At 35.2% G+C, this 27,114-nt stretch overlaps 2 protein-coding genes across 3 annotated transcripts in view; one reads left to right on the forward strand and one right to left on the reverse strand.

The window, feature by feature from the left end:
• Positions 1-7,478, reverse strand: part of LOC131960950 (laminin subunit beta-1-like) — a 42,942-nt gene extending 35,464 nt beyond the window's left edge. The window contains exons 1-3 of the mRNA XM_059326215.1: positions 7,308-7,478; positions 6,794-6,969; positions 884-1,022 (exon numbers count right to left, since the gene is read on the reverse strand). Of these exons, the coding sequence (XP_059182198.1) occupies positions 884-1,022; positions 6,794-6,969; positions 7,308-7,341 (349 nt within the window). The 5' untranslated portion in view covers positions 7,342-7,478. The remainder of the gene's footprint in view (positions 1-883; positions 1,023-6,793; positions 6,970-7,307) is intronic.
• A 12,583-nt stretch (positions 7,479-20,061) lies between these two features.
• On the forward strand, positions 20,062-26,267 carry LOC131960980 (overexpressed in colon carcinoma 1 protein homolog). 2 transcript variants are annotated; one of them, XM_059326252.1, is made up of 6 exons: positions 20,062-20,210; positions 22,488-22,512; positions 22,653-22,688; positions 23,077-23,153; positions 23,882-23,954; positions 25,271-26,267. In XM_059326252.1, the coding sequence occupies exons 1-5, from the start codon at positions 20,150-20,152 to the stop codon at positions 23,935-23,937; spliced, it is 255 nt and encodes an 84-aa protein (XP_059182235.1). In that variant the 5' UTR covers positions 20,062-20,149; the 3' UTR covers positions 23,938-23,954; positions 25,271-26,267. The 2 variants fall into 2 exon arrangements, with proteins under 2 accessions (XP_059182235.1, XP_059182234.1); XM_059326251.1 differs by lacking the exons at positions 20,062-20,210; positions 22,488-22,512; positions 22,653-22,688; positions 23,077-23,153 and having other exon boundaries at positions 23,811-23,954.
• Positions 26,268-27,114: the final 847 nt, after the last annotated feature.

A 27,114-nucleotide genomic window follows, 5' to 3' on the forward strand; every position in this document is an offset into this window, starting at 1 on the left:
GCCCTATCTTGAAAAAAATTCAAACACTGCTTACATAAATGCATCAATTATAATAATCCAATAATATGTTTAGAATATATAAAACAATCTGAGTGGGTCCATTCTGCATTAAAAGTACTTTTACTTTTGATACTTTCAGTACATTTTCTGATACTTTTGTACTTATTCTTCAGTACGTTTTGAATGCAGAAAATTAGAATTAGAAAATTAGAGCAAAATTTGGAAATGTTGCATTAAAGAAAATCCAAATTAAGGATGTTTTCATCTCCTGTTTAGTGCATTAACTATTTTTTATATAAAAAAATACCAAAAAACACCTCAAGTTAGTGTAAAAACTGTTATGCACATTATTGAAAGTTCATCAAATTTTGGTGTTTCCATCAAGCTTTTCTCATGCAAATCTTCAAAATGCACAGAGAAATGTGTTAATGTAAACATGACTATTGTTTTATGTAAAGCACTTTGAATCGTCTTGTTGCTATGAGAAGAAAAAACAATTTTTTTGAGTGGCGTGGGACTTTCAGTAAAGTATCCGAGTACTTCCTGTTTCTCACCGTGCAGCTCTCTGAAGCTCCTCTGTCTCATTATCACACACTTCCTTTTTCCTTCCACTTTAAACTGCTTGTGTGTGATCCAAGTGATGACACACATCTGTTTCTCATCCACACACCTGTTCTCCTCTGCACACCTGTAAGCCCCGCCCCCTGGCCCTGCTGTGATTGGCTGCAGCGACAGGCTCTGTGATCTCCTGTCTACTCATTAGTGAGCTCCGTTCTCATGAGAACGGCTTCAGTCGGAGCTCACACGCCGTCCAGCAGCTCAACAACAAACAACAACACTTGTTTTCTTGTTGTTTTTCTCGTGCATGTCTTCTGTCACTCACCGTTCTCCGACTGCCACCAGGTCTTGAGGCGGTTGTGGGCGAAGGTGGTGACCACGTTCTCGATGGTGTGGCTGACGGGGTTGGTGTCCTCGTCGTACGGCTCCCTGGAGTCGCACACAAAACATTTCTTGTTCTCCTCCTGATGGACACAGACACCATCAGATACAGTGATTATTAATACATACAGTCATGGAAAAAATTATTAGACCACTCATTGTTTTCTCCTGCTTTCTGGTTTATTTTAATGGTACAACTAAAGGTACAGTTGTTTGGATAAATATAATGATAACAACAAAAAATAGCTCATAAGAGTTTAATTTAACTCTATGGAGTCTTGGTCTATTTTGTCCATTTTTGAATCCTTTTCATGTCTTTGTAAGTCATTTTGTGTCTTTTTTTGGTCATTTGTGTCTTTTTGTGTCTTTTTTGTGTCTTTTTGTGTCTTTTTAGGTCATTTTGTGTCTTTTGTGGTCTTTTTGGTCATTTTTAGTCTTTTTTTAGTCTTTTGCGTCTTTTTTTGGTCACTTTGTGTCTTTTTTGGTCATTTTGTGTCTGTTGTGTCTTCTTTGGTCATTTTGTGTCTGTTGTTGTGTCTTTTTTTGGTTATTTTGTGTCTTTTTTTGTCATTTTGTGTCCTTTGTGGGTTTTTTTTTTGTCATTCTGTCTTCTCATTTTGTGTCTTTTATGGTCTTTTTGTGTCTTTTTGGTCATTTTGTGTCTTTTTTTGGTAAGAGTTTAATTTAAGAGCTGATATCTAGACATTTTCCATGGTTTTCTTGATAATAACCAAAATCATAATCAAGAAAACCATGGAAAATGTCTAGATATCAGCTGTGACATCCGTTGACCTGCTATCTCCCCCTAAAAATCCACTTCCCTCTGCCCTAAATTCTGTAGACATTGGGACAAATAACAAGATTCTAATAACAGTTTTTAATTGTATTTAAATGTCTTTTTATTGGTTCATGTGAAGCACTTTAAATTGTCTTGTTGCCTTGCCTAAACTTAAGTTGTCCACATACTTTTGGCCACATATTTGCTGTTTATACGAGTAATAAAAGAGGGATCCAGGAATTCAGATTAAGGATGTACGGTATATATATCATGTTTCCAGAGAGAGTGTTTAATAAAGTGTTAAGGAGCCGTGCGGTGCGGTCCAGTCCAGATGTTTTGGCAGGAGACCAGCTTCACTCCGCTTCACAGAAACAATATAGCAGCGTGTGAAGAAACAAGACGAGTTTCTCAATTTCACCGAGCCCCGTGCCAACTATGTCTGTGTTGAAATGTGAGCGGAGTCTCTCTGAGTGGCTCCACTTAGCAGAAAAGCCTCCTCACTTCCTCCCCTCCCCTCCCTCCCTTCATCAGCAGCTCATACTTGAGGGCTGTGCTCATCCTCGAGAAGCTGCAGAATAAAAAAGGCCCCACAGAGTCATAAGGACACCATTCACACACACTGCTGTCAGCTTTTCTCTAAAGTTTTGGCTTTCCCAGAATTTTCCATGTCCAACTTAATGCATCAACCCTTTTTAGCAAAGGCAAAAAAACACCTCGAAGTGTAATAACATAATTTTACTTTTTTTGCAGAGATTTTTCTAATTTAGCTTTGTGCATTTAGCATTTGTAATGCAGTCTTTTGTGTTTACTGTTTTTTTGTAATTTCTTTGTGTTTTTTATGTGTGTTTTCTGTAATTTTTGTATTGTTATTATGTTTTTGGTGTGTTTTGAGTGTGTTTGTATGTGTTTTTTGTAATGTTGTGTGTGTTTTTGGTTTGTTTTTCATGTTTTTGTGTTTTTTTTTGTGTTAGCGTAGTCTAAATTGTCATCACAGACATCGTTATAAAGCTCCCACTCTCCTGCACAATATTATGTGTTTACATGTTCTATATTGTTGTTGCTGTGAACAAGAGTCAATATGTTGTCTTCAAATAGTCATTTCTATTCAGAATGTATAAAAACATTTAACCCTTTGGAGTCCATCTATTTATTAAAAATACACGTTTTATTTACAGTAATAACTTTATTTATATATGATATGTAGACAAGCTGAGAAAGCCAGTTGAAAGTTCAATCATAGGAGCTTTAGCAGTGTGACATTTATGTTTCTAGACCATTTTTAAAATGTGAATTTTCTTTCTACAATGAAAACTATTACTATTTTTAATTTACATGCAAATAGACTGTTTTGTAGTTTTATTGTTTATTATTTTTCTGCTGTTTTTGTGTGTAGAAATGGTAAAAAAAAAAAAAAAAAAGGCTACATTTCCATAGACACCTGTGTCTTTTGTTTGTATTTTAGGTTCCTGGCAGCTTTATACTTTAATTAAAATAAAATGACAAATCTGACTGATAGCCAAGTTTGTGTGGAGAAAAAGGAGCCATGCATGTGATGTAAGGACAGACTGAAAGATGGTGAACAGAGACCGAAAGGAATGCATAGGGAGTTGACAAATTTGACCCAAAATCTCCTGGACTTCAGAGGTTTAAAGGCTGTTTTATGAAAACTTCAGCTCCACTTACAGACACCAAACTGACCAGTTTTATTCCTAACTATAATCTGAAGGGTTTTTTTTACAGAGGGGTGTGTCTATATATCATTCATACCCTGATTTATAGAACATTTTGTTCCTAAAATCATGCCGAAAATTGATTTGGACAGTATTTTCTGCTTTATGAAATGATAAAAGAATATATCCTAATTTCCTTCTCTTAATTTTTAAAAATCTAAGATATCAACATACAAGTTAGTGCACATTTATCGTGCAACTATGTCTGTCTTGAAGTGTGAGCGGAGTCTCTCTGAGTGGCTCCACTTAGCAGAAAAGCCTCCTCACTTCCTCCTCTCCCGTCGCCTCCCTTCATCAGCAGCTCGCCATCGAGTGTTTGATAAAAAGGAGAATCTGCACATCCCCCCTCCCCGACCTCGCCCCCGGCCCACATCCTCACAGGGAAGGGATTGTGAGGCAAACAGCGCTTTTATTGTGGCGAGGAATGTCTGAGCGCCCACTCGACAAGACAGCGAGCAGATACTGTACATCTGCACATGATGGAGCTCAAACTATCAGCCACTTAACTGATTAGCTGATTGATTTGGATGTTCCGGTAATCGTTTGAGTCTATTTTTAAACAAAAATGGCAGGAATTTTGAGACTAAGCCATTTTGATTACTCAATGTTGGTAATGTATTTGAGAAACTAGAAGATCTAAGGAATCTATAGAGCCCAAGCATGTCAGGATATCAGGTCGGGAAGTTGTCGAAACAACGCTGCAAACTTAGACTATTTTGGGTTCCCAGAAGTCTCCTCTTTACATACATTAAGAATGTATAAAAACCTTTAAAGGCCGTTTTCTCAAAATTAGTTTTTTCTCATTTTGACTCATAAATCTCAACTTCAACTACACTTAGATTCACCAAACTGACCAGTTTTATTCCTAACTATATTCTGAAGGTCTTTACTGAGGGGTTTCTCTATATATCATTCATAACCTGATTTATAAACATTTTATTCCTAAAAACATGACGAAAATAGATTTTTGACAGATTTACGAAATGATAAAATAAGATATCCCAATTTCCATCTGTAAAAAAAACAAAAAATAAACTCTGAATCTGACATATCAACAAACAAAAAAATAACTTTGGAATTTGCTTTTTCCAATGTTCAGATTTCAGTTCAGATGTCCTGGAAATAAATGCAAATTAGCACATATTTAATGCATTCACTCCTCACTTACATATCGAAACATAAACTTTCAGAAAACCTCTTTACATACATGCCTACTTTAGGCTGACAACTTGCAGTTTAAGGCAAAACCACATTGTTTTTCTCATGTAGTACAAATTTGCCATTTCCGCCTGTTGTATTTGAATATTTGTACATACTGAGGTCCCTAAACAGGCTTTGAATCACATAAACTGGGTATCAGTGGAAAGCTGAGACTCTTGTGGATTCAATGAGGCCAGTTTTTAACTGAAAAGTGCTGTATATACAGTCATGGAAAAAATTATTAGAGCATTGTTTTCTTAAATGTCTTCGTCATTTTAATGCCTGGAACAACTAAAGGTACATTTGTTTGGACAAATATAATGATAAAAACAAAAATAGCTCATAAGAGTTTAATTTAACAGCTGATATCTAGACATTTTCAATGGTTTTCTTGATAATAAACAAAATGATTATTAAGAAAACCATGGAAAACTGCTAGATATAGGTTAAACTCTTATGAACTATTTTTGTTGTTATCATTATATTTGTCCAAACAAATGTACCTTTAGTTGTTCCAGGCATTAAAATGTACAAGATATGAGAGAAAACAAGGCTGGTCTAATCATTTTTTCCATGACTGTATGAATAAAGTTTGCATGCCTGCCACAAAAGAGACAAAAGCAAACTTTCCGAAGAAACTTTCTCACACTGTTAAGTTTCAAAGTAGTTTCTGTATCAAACAACATATTAAGTTCAAGGACATTACATGCAGAGCTCCTTCTGCTCCTGGTAGAAAAACCAATAAAACAGCCTGAAGTCTCTTGAATTAATCTATTTATGTCTCTTGAGCAGCAGAACTAAGTTATTTAAGGTTTCAGACTCAGAGCCCCACAGATTTCTCGGTCAGCTGATTTATTTACTCATAATATCTGAATCTAACAGAAGTATTCCCATGAATGAGTTCTTGTGATTTCCTATGAAAGAATTTTGCAGCACGGTTCATAAGATTTCCTTTGAAATGTGACAAGCAGCTCTGTTGTACAGTATGTCACGATCACTGTTTTAAACATCATGATTGCTGGTAAGCATTATGTTAAGGCACCAAAACTACTTCCTTAAGGTTAGGGGAAAAAAAGGCTTAGCTACCTTATGTCACAAAAAACTATTCAATGGGGCAACTTATAAATGTTCTTTCATGTCAGAGGAAACTGATCAGTAATATGAGTTAAATGTTCACTACGTCAGAACTTAAAACACACAAAAAAAGTTAATTGAGCGTAAAAAGTTTTTGTTCCTTTTTCAAAAGTGTTATGTTAATGCTGTAAACCAGTTATATTTAGGCAGCAAAGTTACTTCCTTAAGTTTAGGAAAAAAAGAACAGGCTTAGGTTTAGATTCCACTTTTGTACACTATGTCAGAAAACAACAACAACAAAAAAGAGGTTGCTAATCTTCTGCCACCACAAGAGAAAATGGAGAAAAGTAAAAAAAACTTAATTGAGCATAAAAAGTTTATGTTCCTTTTTCAAAAGTTTTATTGAATTTTGTTGTTTCCTTCGAGCTTTTCTCATGTGAATCTTCAAAATGCACAGAGACATTCATTGCTGGAAACACTAATTTTGTTTTAAACATGTTAATTAACCAGTTATATTTAGGCAGCAAAGTTACTTCCTTAAGTTTAGGAAAAAAAGAACAGGCTCAGGTTTAGATTCCACTTTTGTACACTGTGTCAGAAAAAAACAACAACAAAAAAGAGGATTCAAGTAATTTTTAGCATTTGCAGCAGCAAAGTATGACTTTTTTGTCCAATTTTTGGACATCCCATAATTGATGTTATGCTGATAACATGCAGTTTAAGGCAAAAACCACAACGTTTTTCTCATGTAGTACAAATGTGCCATTTCCAGCTACAGTGTAAACAAAATGCAGTAGATGTTTTTTAATAACTGTCAATCAAGAAATAGTACAAAACTTTTAAACTGTAGAAAACAACCAGGTCTTCGTGTAAATTAAAGGAGAAATACCATAATGGCATAAGGACACAATTACCATAAAAATAATGGGACTATGCAGTCTAAATGACAGTTTTTGCTGATATTTACATTAAATTTACAGTAGAAAACTCACTGTATTTTTTATGGTGAAGTTCTGGCAACCACAGCGGTCGGTATTTTAGCATTTGCAGCAGCAGCAGCAGCGTCTCTTACCTCCAGATGTCCGACGATGCAGAAGCGCTCTGGCTGCTTGAGGCCGCAGGTGGAGGACACGGTGAGTTTGTGCGCGCGGCCGATCAGCAGGTCACCTGTGGCGGGGTAGCAGCTTCCCTCGGTGCAAACATCCGCAAACTCTGGCATCTGCAGCGCCCTGACGGAGCACCACAGGGCTGCGGGGAGCAAAACAGCTGTCAGTGAAAGTCCAGTAATCAGCACAGCTTGCTTTCAATTATAAAACCCAGAAGTCAGTTTGTTTAATTAAAATCACGTGGATTCTCTCTTCAGCAGTAAAAAGTTGTTTTTGTTGTTCTGCAGCAGCCTTACCTTTTCCCACCCTGTAAAACGCTTTAATGTCATGTGAAATAATAGAATAATGGTTTGCAGATGGATCTCATTATGTGTTGTTGCTGAAGAAAGTTTTTTTTTAGCAGCAGATTTTATTCCACTCAACGTCCTGACAGAGCCTCAGAAAGTCACTAAAGCAAAACTTTAAAAAATAAAAACTCACCCAAAGTTGTTAAAATGTGGATTATTAGCGACATTTCCAAGAGCAGAACATTGACAGCTCCTCCTGTGGGTGATGTTGAAGCGTCCTGCAGCAGAGAGAGTGTGTGATATGAAGAGTGAAGTCAGAGGGAGTTTTCTTGTACAAGTCCGTCTGTATGGTGGGTGGAGAGTGTCCATCTGAGGAGTACAGAGTGTATGAAGTGTGATTAGTGCCACATCCAGACTGTGGAGGGCATTACCAGAGATGGGGACTTGAGTCATTGTGACCTGAGTCGCTGTTTTGATGACTTTTAACTTGAGAAAACAGATAGACTTTAGAATTGACTTGGAGTTAGGGCTGGGCAATAATTCAAAACAATAATTTATCGTCTTTCATTGGCATCATATCGTGATAAAAACAAATATTGAAATACAGTGATACAAAATGATATTGTCTAATTTGATACTAACAAGCACTATAATAATAATAATAATAATAATAATAATAATAATAACTTTATTTATATATAGCACCTTTTAAAAACAGCAGTTTACAAAGTGTTTCGACAGAGAGCAGTTAATCACAAGGAGAATGATGCCATGAGGCTACAAACAATTCTTACATTAAAAGAAAAACAGTAAGAGACGGAGCAGGAACAATCACAAGACATTCTCAGATACATAGAAAATAACAGGAGTAAAAAAGTAAAAAGTGAAGAAGTAAAAAGGAGTGGTGAGATGGAAAGCATTACCTAAAAGCAAGTCTATAAAAGTGGGTTTTAAGAAGTGATTTAAAAGAAGTTACTGACTCTGAGCGCCTTATCTCCTCGGGCATATATATATATATATATATATATATATATATATATATATATATGCCCGAGGAGATACACACATCCATCCATCCATCTTATGTATTGTCTAATGTATCACAATGTTAAGAAACAGCAGTTGAGTTGCGTTAATGCAAGGTTTACAAAAGACAAAAATAGGCTTTAGTAATTTCATATGAGTAATTTATTAACCGAATAACCAGAAAACATGCTTTATTGTGATATATATCGTTATTGAGATATGACTATATTTATATCTGGATAGAAGATTTTGGCCGTATCACCCAGCCCTACATGGAGTTGGAAGGTAAAAACGATGAAAAACGATGCATAGTCCAGCTGTTCCAAGAGGGTTTTTATATAAATGGTAGCTCATAAAGTTGGAATAAAATATGTTTTACCTCTTTTCATTAAATGATTTTGACAATGTAATTTATTCTTGGCAGAAAAAGTAAATAAATCTTCTCAAAACTCAATCTCTTCCACACATATCATCATGAGGATCGTGTCTGAAAACAGAATTATTACAACTTTATGGGTGACCGTGTATATTTCTCTCTATCTTAATATGTTTTTGGATTAATATTGCTGCTGCATTAATGTGTGGTTTGCACTTTGCTGCTGCAGAAATTTAAGGTTGTGCTCATTTTAACTCCTTCATATCCTGTTGGGTAGTTTAATCTAAAGCTATGCATCATATTATAATAAAGCATCATATGTTTGTAGCCACATAGCTTGAAAAAAGGCAGAAAAAACCCAGCTGTTTTCAGTTTTGTGACGATGCATATTCCAGCTGATCCAAGAGTTTTTTTATACAGTTAATTTAGCTTAAGAATAATATTTTCATCACTTAAGGAACAATTAGTTTGCCAGTTTTTAGTCTGGCTTTAGATTTAATAAATATGTAACAATACTGCCCCCTTGTGTTGTTTTTGAGAAACTACACCCTCTATTGCATTGTTGCCTCATTATTTCATATAACAGACAGACCTACAGCAAGTGTTTCATTTATTATTATTATTATTATTATTAATGTGCTTAAATGTTTGTTAACCCTCTGGAGTCTCCAAAACATGATAGAACTGGATGTAACCCTCTTATATGTTATATTTGCAACCTTTGTTCACATTTGCAACATTTAAAATTCTTTATTGAGCATGATAGTGTTTTGAAAGTTAAAAAAAAAGATTCAAAATCACATTTTCTGTTGGACTAAAGGACTAAAAAAGACACAAAATGACCAAAAGAGACACAAAAAGACACAAAATGACCAAAAAAGACATAAAATAACAAGACAAAATGACAAAAAAAAAACACAGAAAAAGACACAAAATGACTTAAGAATACACAACAAAAGAAACAAAATGACCAAAAAAGACACACAATAACTTACAAAGACACAAAATGACAAAAAATACACAAAATGACTAAAAAAGACACAAAATGACTAAACAATACACAAAATGACCAAAAAAAGACACAAAATGACTAAAAAAGACACAAAATAAAAAATTAAATTTTTTATTTAAAAAGACACAACAATACGCAAAATGATCAAAAAAGACACAAAATGAAACAAATAAAATAGAGTCCCACTAGAATAAAAACCAAAGTTGAATGACAGGATCACACACAATCACAAGATCACATTGATGTTGGTCATATAGGTGAGGTTGTACTGAAAAAAATATATACCAACATGGTATTTGAACATTTTTTAAGTGGTGTATACAGGCAGGATGAAAAGGATTAAAAAATGGACAAAACAGCCCAAAACTCCATAGAGTTAACTTCCATGTTTTGTGACTGAGGACAATTCTGCATCACAATAGGTTTATCCTCTAATTAAATTATGAAATAAAAATATATATCCTGTTTGTTTTTAATGTTCTTTGTCAGTCTCTTCATTTCACTCTTATTCTAACAGTTAATGCACAAACTAAGCTCAACTTTCTACATAATGTCACGCTCTGCTGGCCGCCATATATTTAGATTAAATTACAGTGTGGAGCTGTGAATGGATCAGTGAATATTTTGCTCCTGTGCAGCTCACAGACCAGGTGTATGAAAATCTGGAAAAACATCTCCGTATGAAGCTGAAACTGCCAAATAAAACACAATAAACCACTAGTGCACTAAGTGCAGCTCCAGGAAACACCAGAGGTCGGTCAAATGTTAAGAGCCATTGAGTTCTGCATCATGAGGGCCGTGTGGGAGTGTTTTGATTAGGTTTGATTCAAAAAATTAGCACAAATTATTGTAATTAGATTTAGATTTTTGATTCAAATATTGTTAAACTCTGACTGGTGAACTGAAAGTGGTGTGTTCATTACTTATAGTGAGAAACTGACTCAGAAAAAGCCTTTCAAAAACTAGAGGAATATAATTCTACAGAAAAATAATCAATAAAGGCTTTAAAAAAAAACCCAAAACTGTATATTCTTCTCCCTGTTGTAATGTGTGTACTTTTCTAATATGCAGGTCCACGCCATCCCCTTAAGTTTTTTAAATTTAATTTATTATTTTATTTATTTGTTCTTGTCTTTCTTAGCGTAAATGAATTAAATACTGAGATACTTTGTATTCTTCAAAAATATATAAATATGTTAAAAAATGTTTAAAGTCAACTCAAATGTGCACTCTAGGTTATGAAAGTCTACAGCCTGGTGCCTCAATCTCTAAATATTTACCAACTTCAAGTTTAATTTTGAGTTTCTCTAGCAAGGCCAGTTTTCAATATTTCTTCAGTGTCCCATTTGTCCTTGATGCATTCTGACAAAAACATGTTAATAAATGCTCATTACGACTTATCAGTAATGTTGGTTGGCTACTTTAGGCTTAGTAGGCTGCATTTTTATTCATTATAAGGCTCAAAATAAGGTTTGTATTACACTTTTTCCTCTGTGTTTTGCATCTGTTTCTGATGATAAATAAATATAAAAATGTAAAGAAATCAGTAATTTGGTATAATTATTTTGTCACAACCACATGGAGCCACTGCAGACGGCCTGAAGAGCCGCATGTGGCCACAGAGCCTCAGGTTGCCGACCCTTGTACTAGCCAAACAAGAACAACAGCAACAATAACAGCAAATAATAATAACAATGGTGATAATTCAGCAAAAAAAAAGAAAAAAAATCAGCAGGAAGAATCAAGAACAGGCTGATTGCTAAATAGGTTTTCACATATGATGAATTTTCCTTGGTGTTTTGCTGCATTGAGGCAATCAAGTGCTTAAAAATGTCAAGAATCATACATATAAATTAGAAATATACATCAAAAATATATAAAAGACATGTACAAATGTGTCTGTTTTCCAAATGAAATGAGCTGTATTGTGTTTAATAAAAAACAAGAGGGAAGAATGTGTAAATTACTGAGTGAGGATGGTGCAAATGTGCAAAAATAATAATCCAAAGATTTTTATCGTGGCATAATTTAGACATGCAAACTTATTTTAAATGTAAATCTGTGCATCACCTGCACATTTCTTCCTGTATAGGAAACAAGTTGTGCCTCTCAAATCCTGATAATTGTTATCTTCCATCGTTTAAAGAGGTATAAAGCTGTCATTAAGAGCTTATGGATTTATCCGTTTCTTCTCAGTCTTTGTAGTTAAAACCAGCGAAACAAAGAGCGGAAGTGTCATATTAAAGTCGGCACATTGAAACCGTTGATGAAAAAACCTCAGCGTGTGTTCAAAAGTCATTTTCACTGCTGGAAACACTGAGAACAATCAATTATGTTCTGGAAAGTCACTTTGCTTTACCCTGTAATTCAGGTGTGTGTGTGTGTGTGTGTGTGTGTGTGTGTGTGTGTCATGAGTGTGTGGGAGGCATGAGTCACTTTAAGTTTCAGGAGCAGAGAGGAAGAAGGAGGTCTGTGAAAAATAGAAAGTACTTCTGAGAGAGACGAAGCGGAGGAACAGAGTGTTCTGCCTGTTGTTATCATCAGCCAATCAGAGACGAGGTAACAACATGTCCTCGCTGTTGATGTTGTTAAAGTTCTCAGTTTAACAACAGCAGCCAGGCAGAAGGACACATCCAGAAGCTCTCAGGTGCTATAATAAAATCTAGAAGTTTAAACTCAGTTTAGCTCTCCGTCCTGGAACTTTATTGCTTTGATTCGTTTCATGGCGTCGCTGCAGGCAGCTGTTCACTACAAGAGACAACACAAGGAGGAAATAAGATTAAAAAACATATTAATTTAAATAAAAAACAGTTTAATTATTCTGTGAGTGTCTCATTATTACTCAATATACAGACACTTTGAGTTTCTCATTATTTTGAGAACGTTTCTCATTATTTTGAGATGTTTAGTCATTATTTTGAGAAATATTCTAATTATTTTGATATGTTAAGTCATTATATTGAGACAGTTCCTTATTAGTTTGAGAAAGATTCTCATTATTTTGAGATGTTTAGTCATTATTTTGAGAAATATTCTCATTATTTTGAGATGTTTAGTCATTATTTTGAGAAATATTCTCATTATCTTGAGGACGTTCCTCATTATTTAGAGAAAGTTTCTCATTACTTTTATGTACTAAGAAAGTTTCTCATTATTTTGAGATGTTTAGTTATTATTTTGAGAAAGTTTCTCATTATTTTGAGAAAGTTTCTAATTATTTTGAGAAAGATTCATTATTTTGAGAAAGTTTCTAATAATTTTGAGAAAGATTCTCATTATTTTGAGAAAGTTTCTCATTATTTTGAGATGTTCAGTCATTATCTTGACAATTCCTTATAAGTTTGAGAAAGTTTCTCATTATTTTGAGAAAGTTTCTAATTATTTTGAGAAAGATTCTCATTATTTTGAGAAAGTTTCTAATTATTTTGAGAAAGATTCTAATTATTTTGAGAAAGATTCTAATTATTTTGAGAAAGATTCTCATTATTTTGAGAAATATTCTAATTATTTTGAGAAAGATTCTAATTATTTTGAGAAAGATTCTCATTATTTTGAGAAAGTTTCTAATTATTTTGGGAAAGATTCTCATTATTTTGAGAAAGATTTTCATTATTTTGAGAAAGATTCTCATTATTTTGAGGAAGTTTCTAATTATTTTGAGAAAGATTCTCATTATTTTGAGAAAGTTTCTAATTATTTTGAGAAAGATTCTCATTATTTTGAGAAAGTTTCTAATTATTTTGGGAAAGATTCTCATTATTTTGAGAAAGATTTTCATTATTTTGAGAAAGATTCTCATTATTTTGAGGAAGTTTCTAATTATTTTGAGAAAGATTCTCATTATTTTGAGAAAGTTTCTAATTATTTTGAGAAAGATTCTAATTATTTTGAGAAAGATTCTAATTATTTTGAGAAAGATTCTAATTATTTTGAGAAAGTTTCTAATTATTTTGAGAAAGATTCTCATTATTTTGAGAAAGATTTTCATTATTTTGAGAAAGATTCTCATTATTTTGAGGAAGTTTCTAATTATTTTGAGAAAGATTCTCATTATTTTGAGAAAGTTTCTTATTGTTTTTATGTACCAACTCATATTTTAAGAGAGTTCCTCATTATTTTGAGAAGTTTAGTCATTATTTTGAGATGTTTAGTCATTATTTTGAGAAAGTTTCTAATTATTCTGAGAAATATTCTCATTATTTTGAGAATGTTTCTCATTGTTTTTATGTACCAAGTCATATTTTAATAGTTCCTCATTATTTTGAGAAAGATTCTCATTATTTTGATATGTTAAGTCATTATATTGAGACAGTTCCTTATTAGCTTGAGAAAGTGCACTCAATAAGTTAAAATTCACAGTTTAGCTCTCCGTCCTGAAACTTTAATCCGTATGCGTCGCTGCAGGCAGCAGTTCACTACAAGACGATCTTGCAAAATTAATTATAATGTTGCTCTCTAACTGCTTTATGTGTAAACAAACTGTTTGTATATCTATTTTATGTTCACAACTTGTTTCCACGGGCCACAAATAGACAAAAAAGTCAGATATTGCAGGTTTAATTTGCTTCTGTGAGCCTAAATGTGTTATTCTGCTCACAAATGGGCCAAATTTACCCCAAAAACACATTATATTTGTTAGTGAATGAGAAATAAAGATGCTCCCCTTTCTGGTGTTTAAGGAGCTGACACTTCAGAAAGTGAAGCTTTCTGTCTGTCTGAAATTAGCCTCAAAAGCTCAGCATGTTTATTTATAAATTATCACACCTGTTTGATACCGTTAGCGGGTTCAACATACAACAATTATAAAGTTGTGAGATGCAAAACAAACACCTCACTGAAGGCGTCACATTTTTTCTTTTTTTGTACAGAGCTCGATAATGATGTGTTCTCCTTTTGACTTCCCACGTCAGGCCCACCGACTCGGTTTGTTTGAAGGGAAAGATGAAGGAGTCAACATGCAGTCTGACCAGTCCAGTTCAGTGCAGTTTGGATTAAAACAATGCATGTGAAAAGGGTTTTCCCTAAATAGGTAATTCATGTGTTTAACTCTATGGAGTTTTGGCCTTATTAGAATTTTGTCCATTTTTGAATCATTTCCATCCTGCCTGTATACACCACTTAAAAATGTTTAAATGCTGAAATGTTGGGTTTTTTTTTTTTCAGCACAACCTCACCAATATGAGCTAATAATAATTGATTATTTATTCTGACTTACTGGATCAACATTTTAAAACAAAAATAAACAAAGACAAACCAACATAAATGTGATCTTGTGATTGTGTGTGATCCTGTCATCCAACTCTGGTTTTTATTCTAGTGTGACTCTATTTTATTTGTATCTTGTGTGTTTAGCATAACAATTTTACTCATTTTGTGTCTTTCTTTTGGTCATTTTGTGTCTTCTTTTGTGTGTTTTTCTGGTCATTTTGTGCCTTTTATTAGTCATTTTGTGTGTTTTTGTATCTTTTCTTGGTCATTTTGTGTCTTTTTAGTCATTTTGTGGGTTTTATTGTGGTTATTTTGTGTCTTTTTTAGTCCTTTAGTCCAACATTAAATGTGATTTAGAATCTTTTTTTAACTTTCAAAACACTATTATGCTCAATAAAGAATGTTGCAAATACGAACAAAGGTGTCAAATATAACATATACGAGGGTTCCATCCAGTTCTATCATTTTATACTAAATATATTTGAGCTTGTCTCCAGTTTTACTTGGTATATCATCATCAAACTGAAACTGGCCTCATGGAGTTTACAGCCAGAACTTTAGAGGTAAATTTACAGTAGGGCTCCACGCTGCTTTGTTTTCTAGTCTGGATGTGATGAAGAAGTCTGGATTTGGAGCTTTTGGTGACTCCAGAGGGCTAAAGCTAAAAGTATCAGTAAATCCTATTTGTTTCCTCACATGCATCTGTTTCTACATCACCCAGTAATCTGCTCAGTCAGCTGACCTGTGGAGATGTGGAAACGCTGGGATTTACAGCTTCTGTGCAGCGATGTGTACAGTTATAAAAAACATTCAGAACCTGTCTACAGGTTAAAGGGGTAGTTTGTAGTTTTTAGAAGTGAGGTTGTATGAGATACTTATGCTAAGTCAGTGTGTAACCGACAGTAGATGGCGGTCTGCACGCCCCCAGTTTGGAGCGGCAGGCAGGAGTATCAACACAGAAACTGAGCAATGTACTGCTGTGGATGGGGGCAGCAGCAAAATGCACTTGCAAAATGCACAAAAAATGTATATCAGTTTAAGTATACGCTTTATTAGTCTACGTGTGCATCTCAATAAATTAGAATAACATAGAAAAGTTTATTTATGTCAGTAATTTAATTCAGAAAGTGGAAATAACACATTACATATCCTACAATCCATTACACACAGAATGAAACATTTCATATCTTAATTTAGTTAATTTCTTCTAATTATAATGATTATGGCTTACATTTATTGAAGACCTAAAGTTCAGTGTCTCAAAAAAATGTAATATTACAAAAGACCCATTTTAAAAAGTCTGTTTAATATGTAAATGTTGGCCTCTGAAAAGTATGTCCATCTATATGACTCAATACTTGGTTGGGGCTGTTTGACTTGAACTACTGGAAATGGACTTTTCCATCATATTCTAATGTATTGAGATGCACCTCAATATTAGAGTCTGGTGGATTGGAAAAGACTTTAGTTCCCCTCTGATAGCAAGTAAAAGTGGTGAAAATATTCCAAATGTAAATATTATAAATCCAAGCTTACATGTAAACTGATTTTCTTAGGTGGGTATTTTAAATACGTTTAGCTGCTGCGCTACATCCACAGCAGAACATTGCTTTGTTTGCTAGTTGCAACAATTAACAATTAACAATTAACAAACTATGTAGAAAATTGATCAATTTTCATGCAAAAATAGCAGAAATGTTGTTTCCAGCCTCTAAAATATGGTGATTTTACTGATTTTTTTCCTGTTTTATATCATATTAAACTGATTATCTTTGGGTTTTGGACTGACAAAACTAGAATTTAAAGACCTTGAACCTTAAGTAACGTACTGTTTCTGAAACTAGATACTTGTCATATTAATAGATAATGAAAATAATCATTAGTTCTCCAACTGTACTTTGAGAAATCCAAACTATACCTTTAATAATAACGTCTAAAATTGGCTTTTCTATAGCATGTGTTTATGTTGGTGCAAAAATGAAACCTGCACATATTCGTCCATCCTTTCGCCCAGATGTTTCCCTCAGTTTCTTCACCTTTTATGTGCCAACTGCAGCATAAATTAGCAAACTGTTCATTACTGGATATCCATCCCTGCTCTGGTGTAGTCACACCAGGGAATTGGTGTTCTCACAGGATTTGGGAAGTTGCTTGGTGCCACAACTCTAATTGTGTGCTATATATAGTGTTTGTTAGGGTTCCTATTGGTTCTCGTTCTCGCATGAGTGAGAAAAAACACCAAAAAAACAAGCTTTACCAGATTCTGGCTACCATAAAAGGCCATTTCTATGTTATAAAGTTCATTTATTGTGGTAGTTTTCCTTTCTCCTGCCTTCCGTCATGTCTCATATGTGTCTTTAATCTCTTGTTTTGGACTATTAACTCTAAAACTCTAAAATCTAAACTAACCCTTTAAGTGAGAAGCTTTCACTTAAAGGGATAGTTTAAATTTTTTAGTGGGGTTGCATGAGCTACTTATCTATATTCCATGAATTACCTACAGTAGATGGCGGTCTGCATGCCCACAGTTTGTAGAAGCAGGCATGAGTAACGACATGGAAGCAATTTTATAATTGTGGTTTGTGGGGGAAAATGCTTTTTGGGCTGCAGAGGGGATTTTTGCTGCAACACTGGGAGTGTCCACTGGAGGAATAGGCTCAACCCTCTGGGGTCTGAGCCTATTTGCCCTTTATGTACCACATAATATTCACTATACCCATGTTTGGAATTTGGTATTTTCTCAGAACAACTTCAACATGAGCTTATTTTTTCACTTTATTAACACATTGAGCCCAAATATACACACAAATCATGAAATCTGAAATAAAATTGTACTATTTCTGACAATAAAAACCACAAATATGCTCAATGAACTTTTTCAGACCTGAAAAATGTAAAACATAGGTTACAAATATGAACATATAAAGGTAAAATTCAAATATGATAAAACTATACACAAAAAATTACCCTAAAAACATGTATATTTATAGGAACAGTGTAAGATGATTAGACCCCTTTTTTCAATTTTTACACAACGCCACGCCTGACTGGTCCCATCCTACTTTTACACTTCAATAAATATTTTTGTACTATAAAATTAAAATGATCATATCTTTGGTTTTACGTGACCTCGGAACCTCAAACAAAAAACTGGAGAAAGTTTCAAGTCTGTAATTTGGAGTGAAGTCGACACAGCGCTCCACGTGACCCGTTTTTTTTTGTTACAGCGCTTTTAAAAAAGCCACGTTGTCTGATAATGCCAGCATGATCATAGACCCCAGAGGATTAAAGGCTGAGCCACAGTGCCATATCCAGTCCTTATTATATGTGCATGGTTATGTGTCCTAAATTTTGAATTAATTTTGAAAGTTCAAAGTTATGAGACCAAACCGCTAAACGTCCTTTTTTTAATATATAAAACTTTTATTGACATGTTGCCGTGGATACACATTGTTCTGTTTCTCTCCTGATGACGGCTCGCCTTGTTAGTGACCTGTCAATCAAAGGTAGCCCCGCCCCAAATCATACGATTCTTTATCTTCTTTTTTCTTCTAAATGGGGTCATTATTAGAATCAAATTGTCTTGAAGAAGATTTGTTACTAGTGATTGAGACTATAGTGTCCTAAAAAAAAATTCTGAGGTAATAAATCAAGTGAGAAGGTTTCTCATTATGTATTGAATTGAATAGACTGAAATGCTTCTGCAGCCACCGTCAGCGCCCCCTGTTGGATCTATTGGTAGAATGCAGCTGAAGGCACTTCCTGGTTTGTCTCATTGCTCAGACCTGGAGGTTGCCGCCTGGCCCTAACCTTAGAGAACATACGGTTACGTTATAACCTTGGTTCTCTGAGTGAAGAGACTATCTCTCCACTCTGCAATCCAGACTTTCTTGTTCCCCGCTGGTTAAACACACTACCAGTTCCTACCAGAGCAGGGGCGTCCCTCTCTACCTTTAAAACCCTCCTGAAGACCCAGCTCTTCAGAGATCATCTTCTTTCCTAGCACCACACGATAATTCTACTCCTTAAATAATTGTCACTAGCACAATTGATGCACTAATAGCTCTTACTGCACTATACCTTGATTGTTTGCTTTTTTATTCTGTAAGTCGCTTTGGATAAAAGCATCTGCTAAATGTCTTTTGTAAAATTAAATTATTTTGAATTTAAGGTTCATTAAATGTAAGCTATAATCATTATAATTAGAAGAAATTAATTCAATTAAGACATGAAATGTTTCATTCTGTGTGTAATGGATCTATATAATGTGTTATTTCCACTTTTTGAATTGAATTACTGACATAAATAAACATTTCTATGATATTCTGATTAAATGAGATGCACCTGTATAAAGCGTATTACTGCATATATAGCCTATATAGCACTTAATACTGCACTAATGGCTCTTATTGCACTATTCCTTGATTGTTCCCCTTTCTTTCTGTAAGCTGCTTTGGATAAAAGCGTCTGCTAAATGACTGAATGTAAATGTAATGTAAATGTATATATGCGGCAGCTGGAGAGACAGTCTCAAGACAACAGAGCAGTAGCTTTGTACCGTAATCATAAAGAAACTGAGTCCTTTTAACTAAACATAACCACTTTGTTTTCAGCAGGCAGCCAGGAGGTAACTTTCAAAACTAGTGTCCTTTACACAGATATCAGTCGGGAAAGTCCTCTGTTTCTAAGTTAGATTGCAATCATTTCACACATTAGTAATCCAAAGCAATAACACATGTAAATTATAACACACAATACCTTTATTTCATGTTGACATGTTCCTATAATATAATAAATCTAACAAAATCTGGAGGTGATTCTCGATGCCCAGAGTTGTCCAGTAGCTCTGTGTTTAATCAGTTGTTTATTTCTGACTGTGAGGACGTACGTTTGTGTGTGTTGGTTAGAAGTTTGGTTTCCTTCAGCTGAACTGAACCTCTAACTGCCCCCTCCGCTCTGCCTTAATCCCACTCAAGTCCACTTGGACTGTGTTGGGGCAGAAATTGAACAGATTCAAGCCGACTTTGATCCACTTCCTTCAAATTGTGCAGAGATTTCAAAGCACGGGACACACACTAAAACACACACACACACACACACACACACACACACACACACACACACACACACACACACTCTCCCTCAACAGCAGGGGTGAACACACTCAGTTTCCTCTCTCTCTTTCTCCTCCCCTCCTCCCTTTCTCTCTTTTCTTTTCCGTCATTTTAATCCTTCCTCCATGCTGAGAGCTACAGTGCTTAGACTCAGAGTAGAGAGAGGTACAGAAAAAAGGAAGGTCATCTCTTAATTTTTTTTTTCGTACCTCGGCTTCTTTATTTCTTCTTCTGCTCATTTGGGCTTTTTCCTTCCTTCCTTGCTCTTCTTCTGTGGTTTTTCTTGAGTCAGGTGAGAGATGGGATGTGGAAATTCCTCACCAGCCACCACCAACAGCAGCAGCAGCAGCAACTCTGCAGGTGAGAAACACCGAAATAGAAGAACATTTTGTTCATCTAGTAGTACATAATGACGGTTAACAAAACAGATTTAAAGCTTCTCTCTTTTTTTCGTTCTATTTAAGTTAATTTCGCAACTTTTTCTGTCATATACAGCAGTTAAAGGTTCACATAAATAGCATGTTTTTATGAAAAACTCAAACCTGTTTCACATTAAATACAGTGTTAACTTTTGTTCACTAATCCTACCAGTTATCTGCCCAAATTAAAGGCATAATATGCAAGATTTTCACACAAAAACACTGTATGGATTCATGCAAAAGTAATCACTCTCCATCACAGTTGAAGTGTGAGGTGTGAGATGCCTGCTTTCTATCTTTTATTATTATTTTCTGTGTTTGGGGGCATCTTGTTTAAATTATCAATACTTTAATAATTCTTGTTAATATTGCTTGTTTCTATTTAATGTTATTTTATTAATGCTTCTTTCTATTTCTGCTGCTGTAACACTGGAAATGCCCCCGTTGTGGGACTAATGAAGGAATATTTTATCTTATCTTATCTTATTTATGAGCCTCAGGGTGTTTCATCCCCATACTGCAGTATTTAACATCCTGAGATGAGAACAGGTTGTTATTGTTTACAGTGTTGTGTGTTTCCAGCCCCGTCACATGTGGACATTTTGTCACGATCCTCTGCGTGTGATATCAAGGCAATCTTTAATGTAAACCCATATGCATGCAGTATTAAACACCTCGGGTAAGTGATGTGATATAAATAGCTTCGCTCTGGGCGAGAGGGATTGGAGGTAGACGGGTCAAACGAACCCAGGACTTTGACGCAAGAGACCGGTGTTCGATTCTCATGTGAAGCCAAGAGTCACCCTTAAATTCCACTGAATGCGTAACGGCTGCAGATCCGTCAGTGGAGCCGTTACACATTCATTATAATCACTGTGTGAGACTCCGTATCCGCTGCGTAGTGAGTTCGTCGTCACACGGCCATCCGTCAGCCCTCCAACACTTGAGCAGAGCTTCTATTTTTTTTTTTTTTTTTTTTCACACACAATCAACAGGTTACAGAGGATATGCACAAAACTCCAACCCCCACAACTCATATTCCCTCACATAGGGTAAATCAAAATAGCTCTAATAATATGCACAGAAACACAAGCTTGCCAAAGTCAAAAACTTATTACAGAAAGTGAGACACCTTCCTATCCTAAGTGGGGGGGTGGTCCCTTTCACACCACTCAGAAAACCAAAATAATATCCAAACCTATACCCTCAACACACAACAGACATTGTTACACAGCAAAAATAAGGAACAAATAAAACATATGAGAAAAAAAAACATATGAGAAAACAAACAGATGAGAAAAACAATCAAACAAAAACAAGCTTCTATTTTTGACGGACGATGGAGCATCAATTCAGCAAGGAGCAGATTGTTCAGGGCAGGAAGTCGTGCACAGACACAAAATAAAACATCCGGTATATTTTCTAAATAAAATACCTCGGGTTCACGGCGGATCGTATTTCCCAACTTGAAGATGTCATGATGTCATATTTGGCTTTGACTTTAACTGAACATTTGCTCTCACTATGGGTTAAAAATATCTGTATATATATCATATATCGATATTCAGCCTAAATATATCGGGATATGACTTTTGGTCCATATCGCCCAGCCCTATCGTTTGGGAACCAGTAAAGAAGTCAAGGTCTTGTACCTGTGTAGTTTATATCGCGAATAAATTATGCATTGTGGGAAGAGAAACACTGTCCCTGACCCGAACCCAAAACAAAAGGTATCACAAGCCCAGAGTACATAACAAAACATTGATATGTTTTGAAACATGTTTTTTCTGTGTTGCTTCAGTGTTTCTCTGCTCCTCTGCTCTGTGCAACGGTGTGTCAGTTTGAGTGAGGGTGGGGCTGATACACACACAAATGTTTCAAGAGAAAATTTAAAGAAGCAACCCACCCACTTGGGAAAAAGTCATGATGGTTTATGTTGATATAAAGAAGAATAATGATCTGTATAATATCCACAATGTGTGATTGTATACAGGCTGCATGTTGGTCTTACATTTTACTGGACAAAGTTCGGACCTGGCACTTAATTTTGATTTAAAATAAAGTTCTGAGGTTGTTGTCCTTGTCACTCCTTTTGATTCATACTTCTTGTTGTTGCTGCAGGTTGCATTTCTGTTGTCAGAGGTGTTTGAATTAAATCAAATATGCCAAATATTCATCTCATTCATTCATTCATTCATCCGTCTGTTTGTGACTTCAGGTCGTGCCGAGTCGTCATCAAAGGCGTAAGTTCATTTTATCTCTTTAATGAAAAGCTCAACACACATATTCGGATGTTAGAACATGTGCATGCTGTTTGACCTTTCTCTGATGTTTTTGGTTAACGTAGAGCTTTTAATGTGTGTGTGTGTGTGTGTGTTGACAGATCAGAAGAACCTGTGCCAGAGGATGACAAATGGAAGTGAGTCATTGAATAGTAATTTCCTGGGTACACATGCAATCGGTTTATACATACGTATTCATGTTCATGTTCAATGTTCTTGTTCGTTTTAATGCCTGGTGCAACTAAAGGTACACTTGTTTGGACAAATATAATGATAACAACAAAAATAGGTCATAGGAGTTTAATTTAATAGCTGATATCTAGACATTTTCCCATGGTTTTCTTGATATTAACCAAAATCCTTATTAGAAAAACATGGAAAATGTCTAGATATCAGCTCTTAAATTAAACTCTTTTGGGATATTTTTGTTGTTCTCATTATATTTGTGTACCTTTAGATGTACCAAGCATTAAAATGAAATATATATATATATATAACTTCTAAATTGTGTGTTTCTGCATACAGGAACTACGGAGGTGTGTATGTGGGTTTTCCTGCAGACCTGAGCAACATTCCTCAAGTACACATAGGATCACTCAGAGGTAACACACACACACACACACACACACACACACACACACACACACTGAAAAACCTACAATGTACAGAACAAACAAAATTCAAAATGTGATATTGTCCAGTAATGAGCTCCAGAGCAGACAAAGTCCTTTGTTGACTCTAAATAATAACAAAAATCATTCTCTACTGCCTGCAAGTCATTTGTTCTTAAATATCAGGTGCAAGTGAAAATTAGAAAAGTAACTCAAAATTATTAATTTAAAACACCATAAAAAGACGAACAGACAGGAAACTAGTCTCTTTCTTTTCGTCTAAATCTGATAAAAAAACAACACTTTTGTCAGATTGTTTTCTTTAGTTAATGTGCCTGTGTTTACATTCTGCATTTGGTGTCAGGCAGCATGCCTACGTGACAGTGCACTACTTTACTAATTCTTAATACACACACACACACACACACACACACACACACACACACGCACACACACGCACGCACGCACATGCACACACAGAGGCACACACACAACTTCAATTTCCTGTTGAGCCTCCAGGGTCATGAGAGCATGGGAGAATAAAAACACTGATGATCGCTTTGTGTGTTTGCATGTTTAAAAAAAAAATCTTTTTGACTTTAACATGTGTGTGTGTTTGTATACAAGTACATGCTGTGTTTGTATTTTATATTTTGTCAGTGCTACATTAATGCATCTAATTAAATATTTGTGTTAATTAATGAAACTGTCCTCCGCAGAGCATGAGAGAGACTTGGTGGCCCTCAGGAGGCCGCTGTGGGGGGACGGACTCTAATTTTAATGAAGAGCCAGGTGTGTGTGCTTCCGTGTTAGTGTGTGTGTGTGTGTGTGTGTGTGTGTGTGGACCTCCTCCAGCTTCTCGTTAATGAGAGCCAAGATGTCACGTCAGCGGTAGAAGGATCATGCCAGTATTTGTTAGTTTTCCTCAGTTCACCTGCTCTTTACTTTACTGCTTAAAAGACAACTTAGTTGAGATTTTAATGTCAGTATTGTGTAAAAAATCAACTTGCAGGCTTGAAACCTGCTTTAGTCATCATGATAACTCTCATATCTACTCACAGTTTAAAGGAAAAGTATGTTTTAAATGCAGGATTAATCCTGAGGGGATTATCTTGCTGCAATAAAATAAAACTGGATTATTTATTTTCAGTAGTTTTGGCAATCATTTCAGACAAAATTTAGCTTGGGACACGAAAAATCCATTAAATGCAAAGCTATTTCAAATCATGTATAAATTATGAATTTGTTATCAACTTATTGTCAGAAAAAACTGAACCCATACTACAAAATTATGGCGAGACAAAGGTTCCATCCCTGTTCAAAATCCGTGAAATTATCACAATAAACGATGATATCATTGTATTGATCAATTTTAGTTTTGTAACGATATTAGAGCATAATTACATCCTTTTCCACAGCAATAAATTTTTAAATCTTAAGAATATCAAACATTGGAATTGAAATGTGGAAACGAAATATTAAAAGATCCTAGATAAATAAAACATAAATAAATAAACTACAACCAAAACAAATAAAATAGACTTTCAGGCTCTGTTAACAAAACATTGCAATGAGATTAACATTATTTATTATCATAATTTATTATCAAAATAACATAAACAGCTGGAAAGGCTGCCTGAGAAACGTGTTTAAAGTTATAATGCAAATGTTTGACAGGCAGTATGAATTGCCAGAAAAAAAACTATAACACAGAAAAGCAGAAGAAGTCACACGTTTAAACAGCAAAATATTGACTCCAGAAAAAAACTATCATGTCCATTACAGCTCTGAAATTAAACTCTTATGAGCTGTTTTTGTTGTTATCATTATATTTCTCCAAACAAATGTACCTTTACTAGTTTAGTTCAAGCATTAAATGAACAAGAAAGCAAGGAGAAAACAAGGTGGTCTAATACTTTTTCCATGACTGTACGTTGGTTACACTTATTAAGCCGAGCAGAAGAAGTTTCATACCCAAAAAATACTTTAAACTATTTTTTTTAGATTTTAAAACTTTGAAATGGGTCTTTTTGACCCACAACATAACAGGGAGGGTTAAATGAATCCCTTGAAATTAACCAATCTTCTGTCTTTTTCATGGGCTGAAGGTGCTACAGAAGAGTGATGGGACAGAAGGAGAAACCCTGCAGGAGTTCTCCAGGTCCTCAGTGTTTGTCATCAGGAACTCACCAAATCTCAGGTGGGACCCAGCAGCTCCCAGCGGAGCCAATCTCCCTCCCAGCGTCCTCTGTGTGGACTTTAATGGGACCAGCTCCACCTGGTTCGACTGGCTGCTGAGCCTGCTGCGTCAAAGGAACTGGTTACAGACTTTTGTGCTTTGGAGGAAGCAGATGGACTCAGAACTATGAAAACAGTGACATTTTACTGTTTAAAAAGGTGAAGGTGCTTACGTGGTTACATGAAGAGGCTGCAGGTTTTCATTCCAAAGAGGCGACTCCACTGGGTGAACTTCATTTGGCTTTATGGGTGGTGTAGCTGCTTCATGAAGCGCCAGCTGCAGGTGTAACAGTGAACGTCCATCAACTGATTCATCACAAAATGACATAAAGAGAGAGAGAGAGAGGCAGGAGCTGTGCAGCATGTAGCTCTCCACTAACTAACTGACTAATTAAGGTCTGAATAGCAGGTAGGACTCGTGCAGAACAAATTAGAAACACAAGTTTGGTGATATTCAGTCAACAAATCCAATTAAAAAAAAAACAATTCTCGGTATATCTGATTTTTTTTTCTTTCTGTGCCATAAAGCTCAGTTTAGACTCTAATTCACGTCCAGTCATGGAAAAATTATTAGACCATTGTTTTCTTCAATTTAAAAATATTCATTAATTTAACCTTTTGATGCACAACATATTGACACCCCTTCTAGTGGGCAACATGGGTCAAAAATTACCCGCATTCATTTCCCATGTTATTTAATGCGGCGGTGTGTTTCTGTGCTCTATCTTTTGATATGAACTTATTTTATGATTGAATATTCCAAGTATTCTTTAAATATCTTGTTTCTGATAACATCATATCATTATTTCCATTTTGCTTCTCATACTTTATGAAGAAAAAAGTTCTTGTATTATAACATAGCTAACTACTTGGCTAAGTAGCATGCTAAGCTAACTACTTAGCCAAGAAGTTAGCTAAGTAGTTAGCTTAGCAAGCTACTTAGCTAACTAGTTAGCCAAGAAGCTAGCTAAGTAGTTAGCTTAGCAAGTTTCTTAGCTAACAAATGGATACGGGTCATTTTTAACCCATGTTGTATTTATTAGGATGTTTTGACAGTTAAAAAATATGGAATATAGCAATATTCTCTTTAATGCAAATATCACTCGAACAAAACAGCCGCAAGATGTCCAAATAAAGATTAATTTAAAGTTGCTGTATCTATCTATGGTATATTTGCGTTATTATAACAAGAAAGTTTAGTCAGTGAACATTTTTCTGAAAGTTTACAGTAAAAATAGTACTAAAGGGCTTGATAAACGTTCCGTTACGCGCCTGTAGTTCGGTTTGTTTGTACTGAAAGCCTGCAGCAGACTCTCAGCGTCTCCAGGACACAACACAGAGCAGAAAGTGGCTCCTGCTGTGAAACGACGTCAGTGAAGCTTCTCCTCCTCTGGGCATTTACAAGGTGAACTCACAAGGATGCCACTTCTTTCAAGACGCTGAAGTAAACATATAATGTTGTACATGTGCATCTATGTGGAGATTTGGACTGTATACATGTGTCAATGCTGCAGAGCAGTGGCGGTTCTACACAGGGGCCTCCAGGGGCCACTGCCCCTGTGAAGAAGCCCTTGGCCCCTGCTGTGGCCCCTGTGTCAAATTAATAATAAAATGATCAATTTATAACGATGAACGACGGAACAATTCTTACCTATTTTTTGTTCAAACAATATCTCATTGTACACAAAAGGAACCCAGAATGTGAACATTGTAT

This window comes from Centropristis striata, chromosome 22 (assembly GCF_030273125.1).
Source record: "Centropristis striata isolate RG_2023a ecotype Rhode Island chromosome 22, C.striata_1.0, whole genome shotgun sequence".
Taxonomy (NCBI): Eukaryota; Metazoa; Chordata; class Actinopteri; order Perciformes; family Serranidae; genus Centropristis; species Centropristis striata.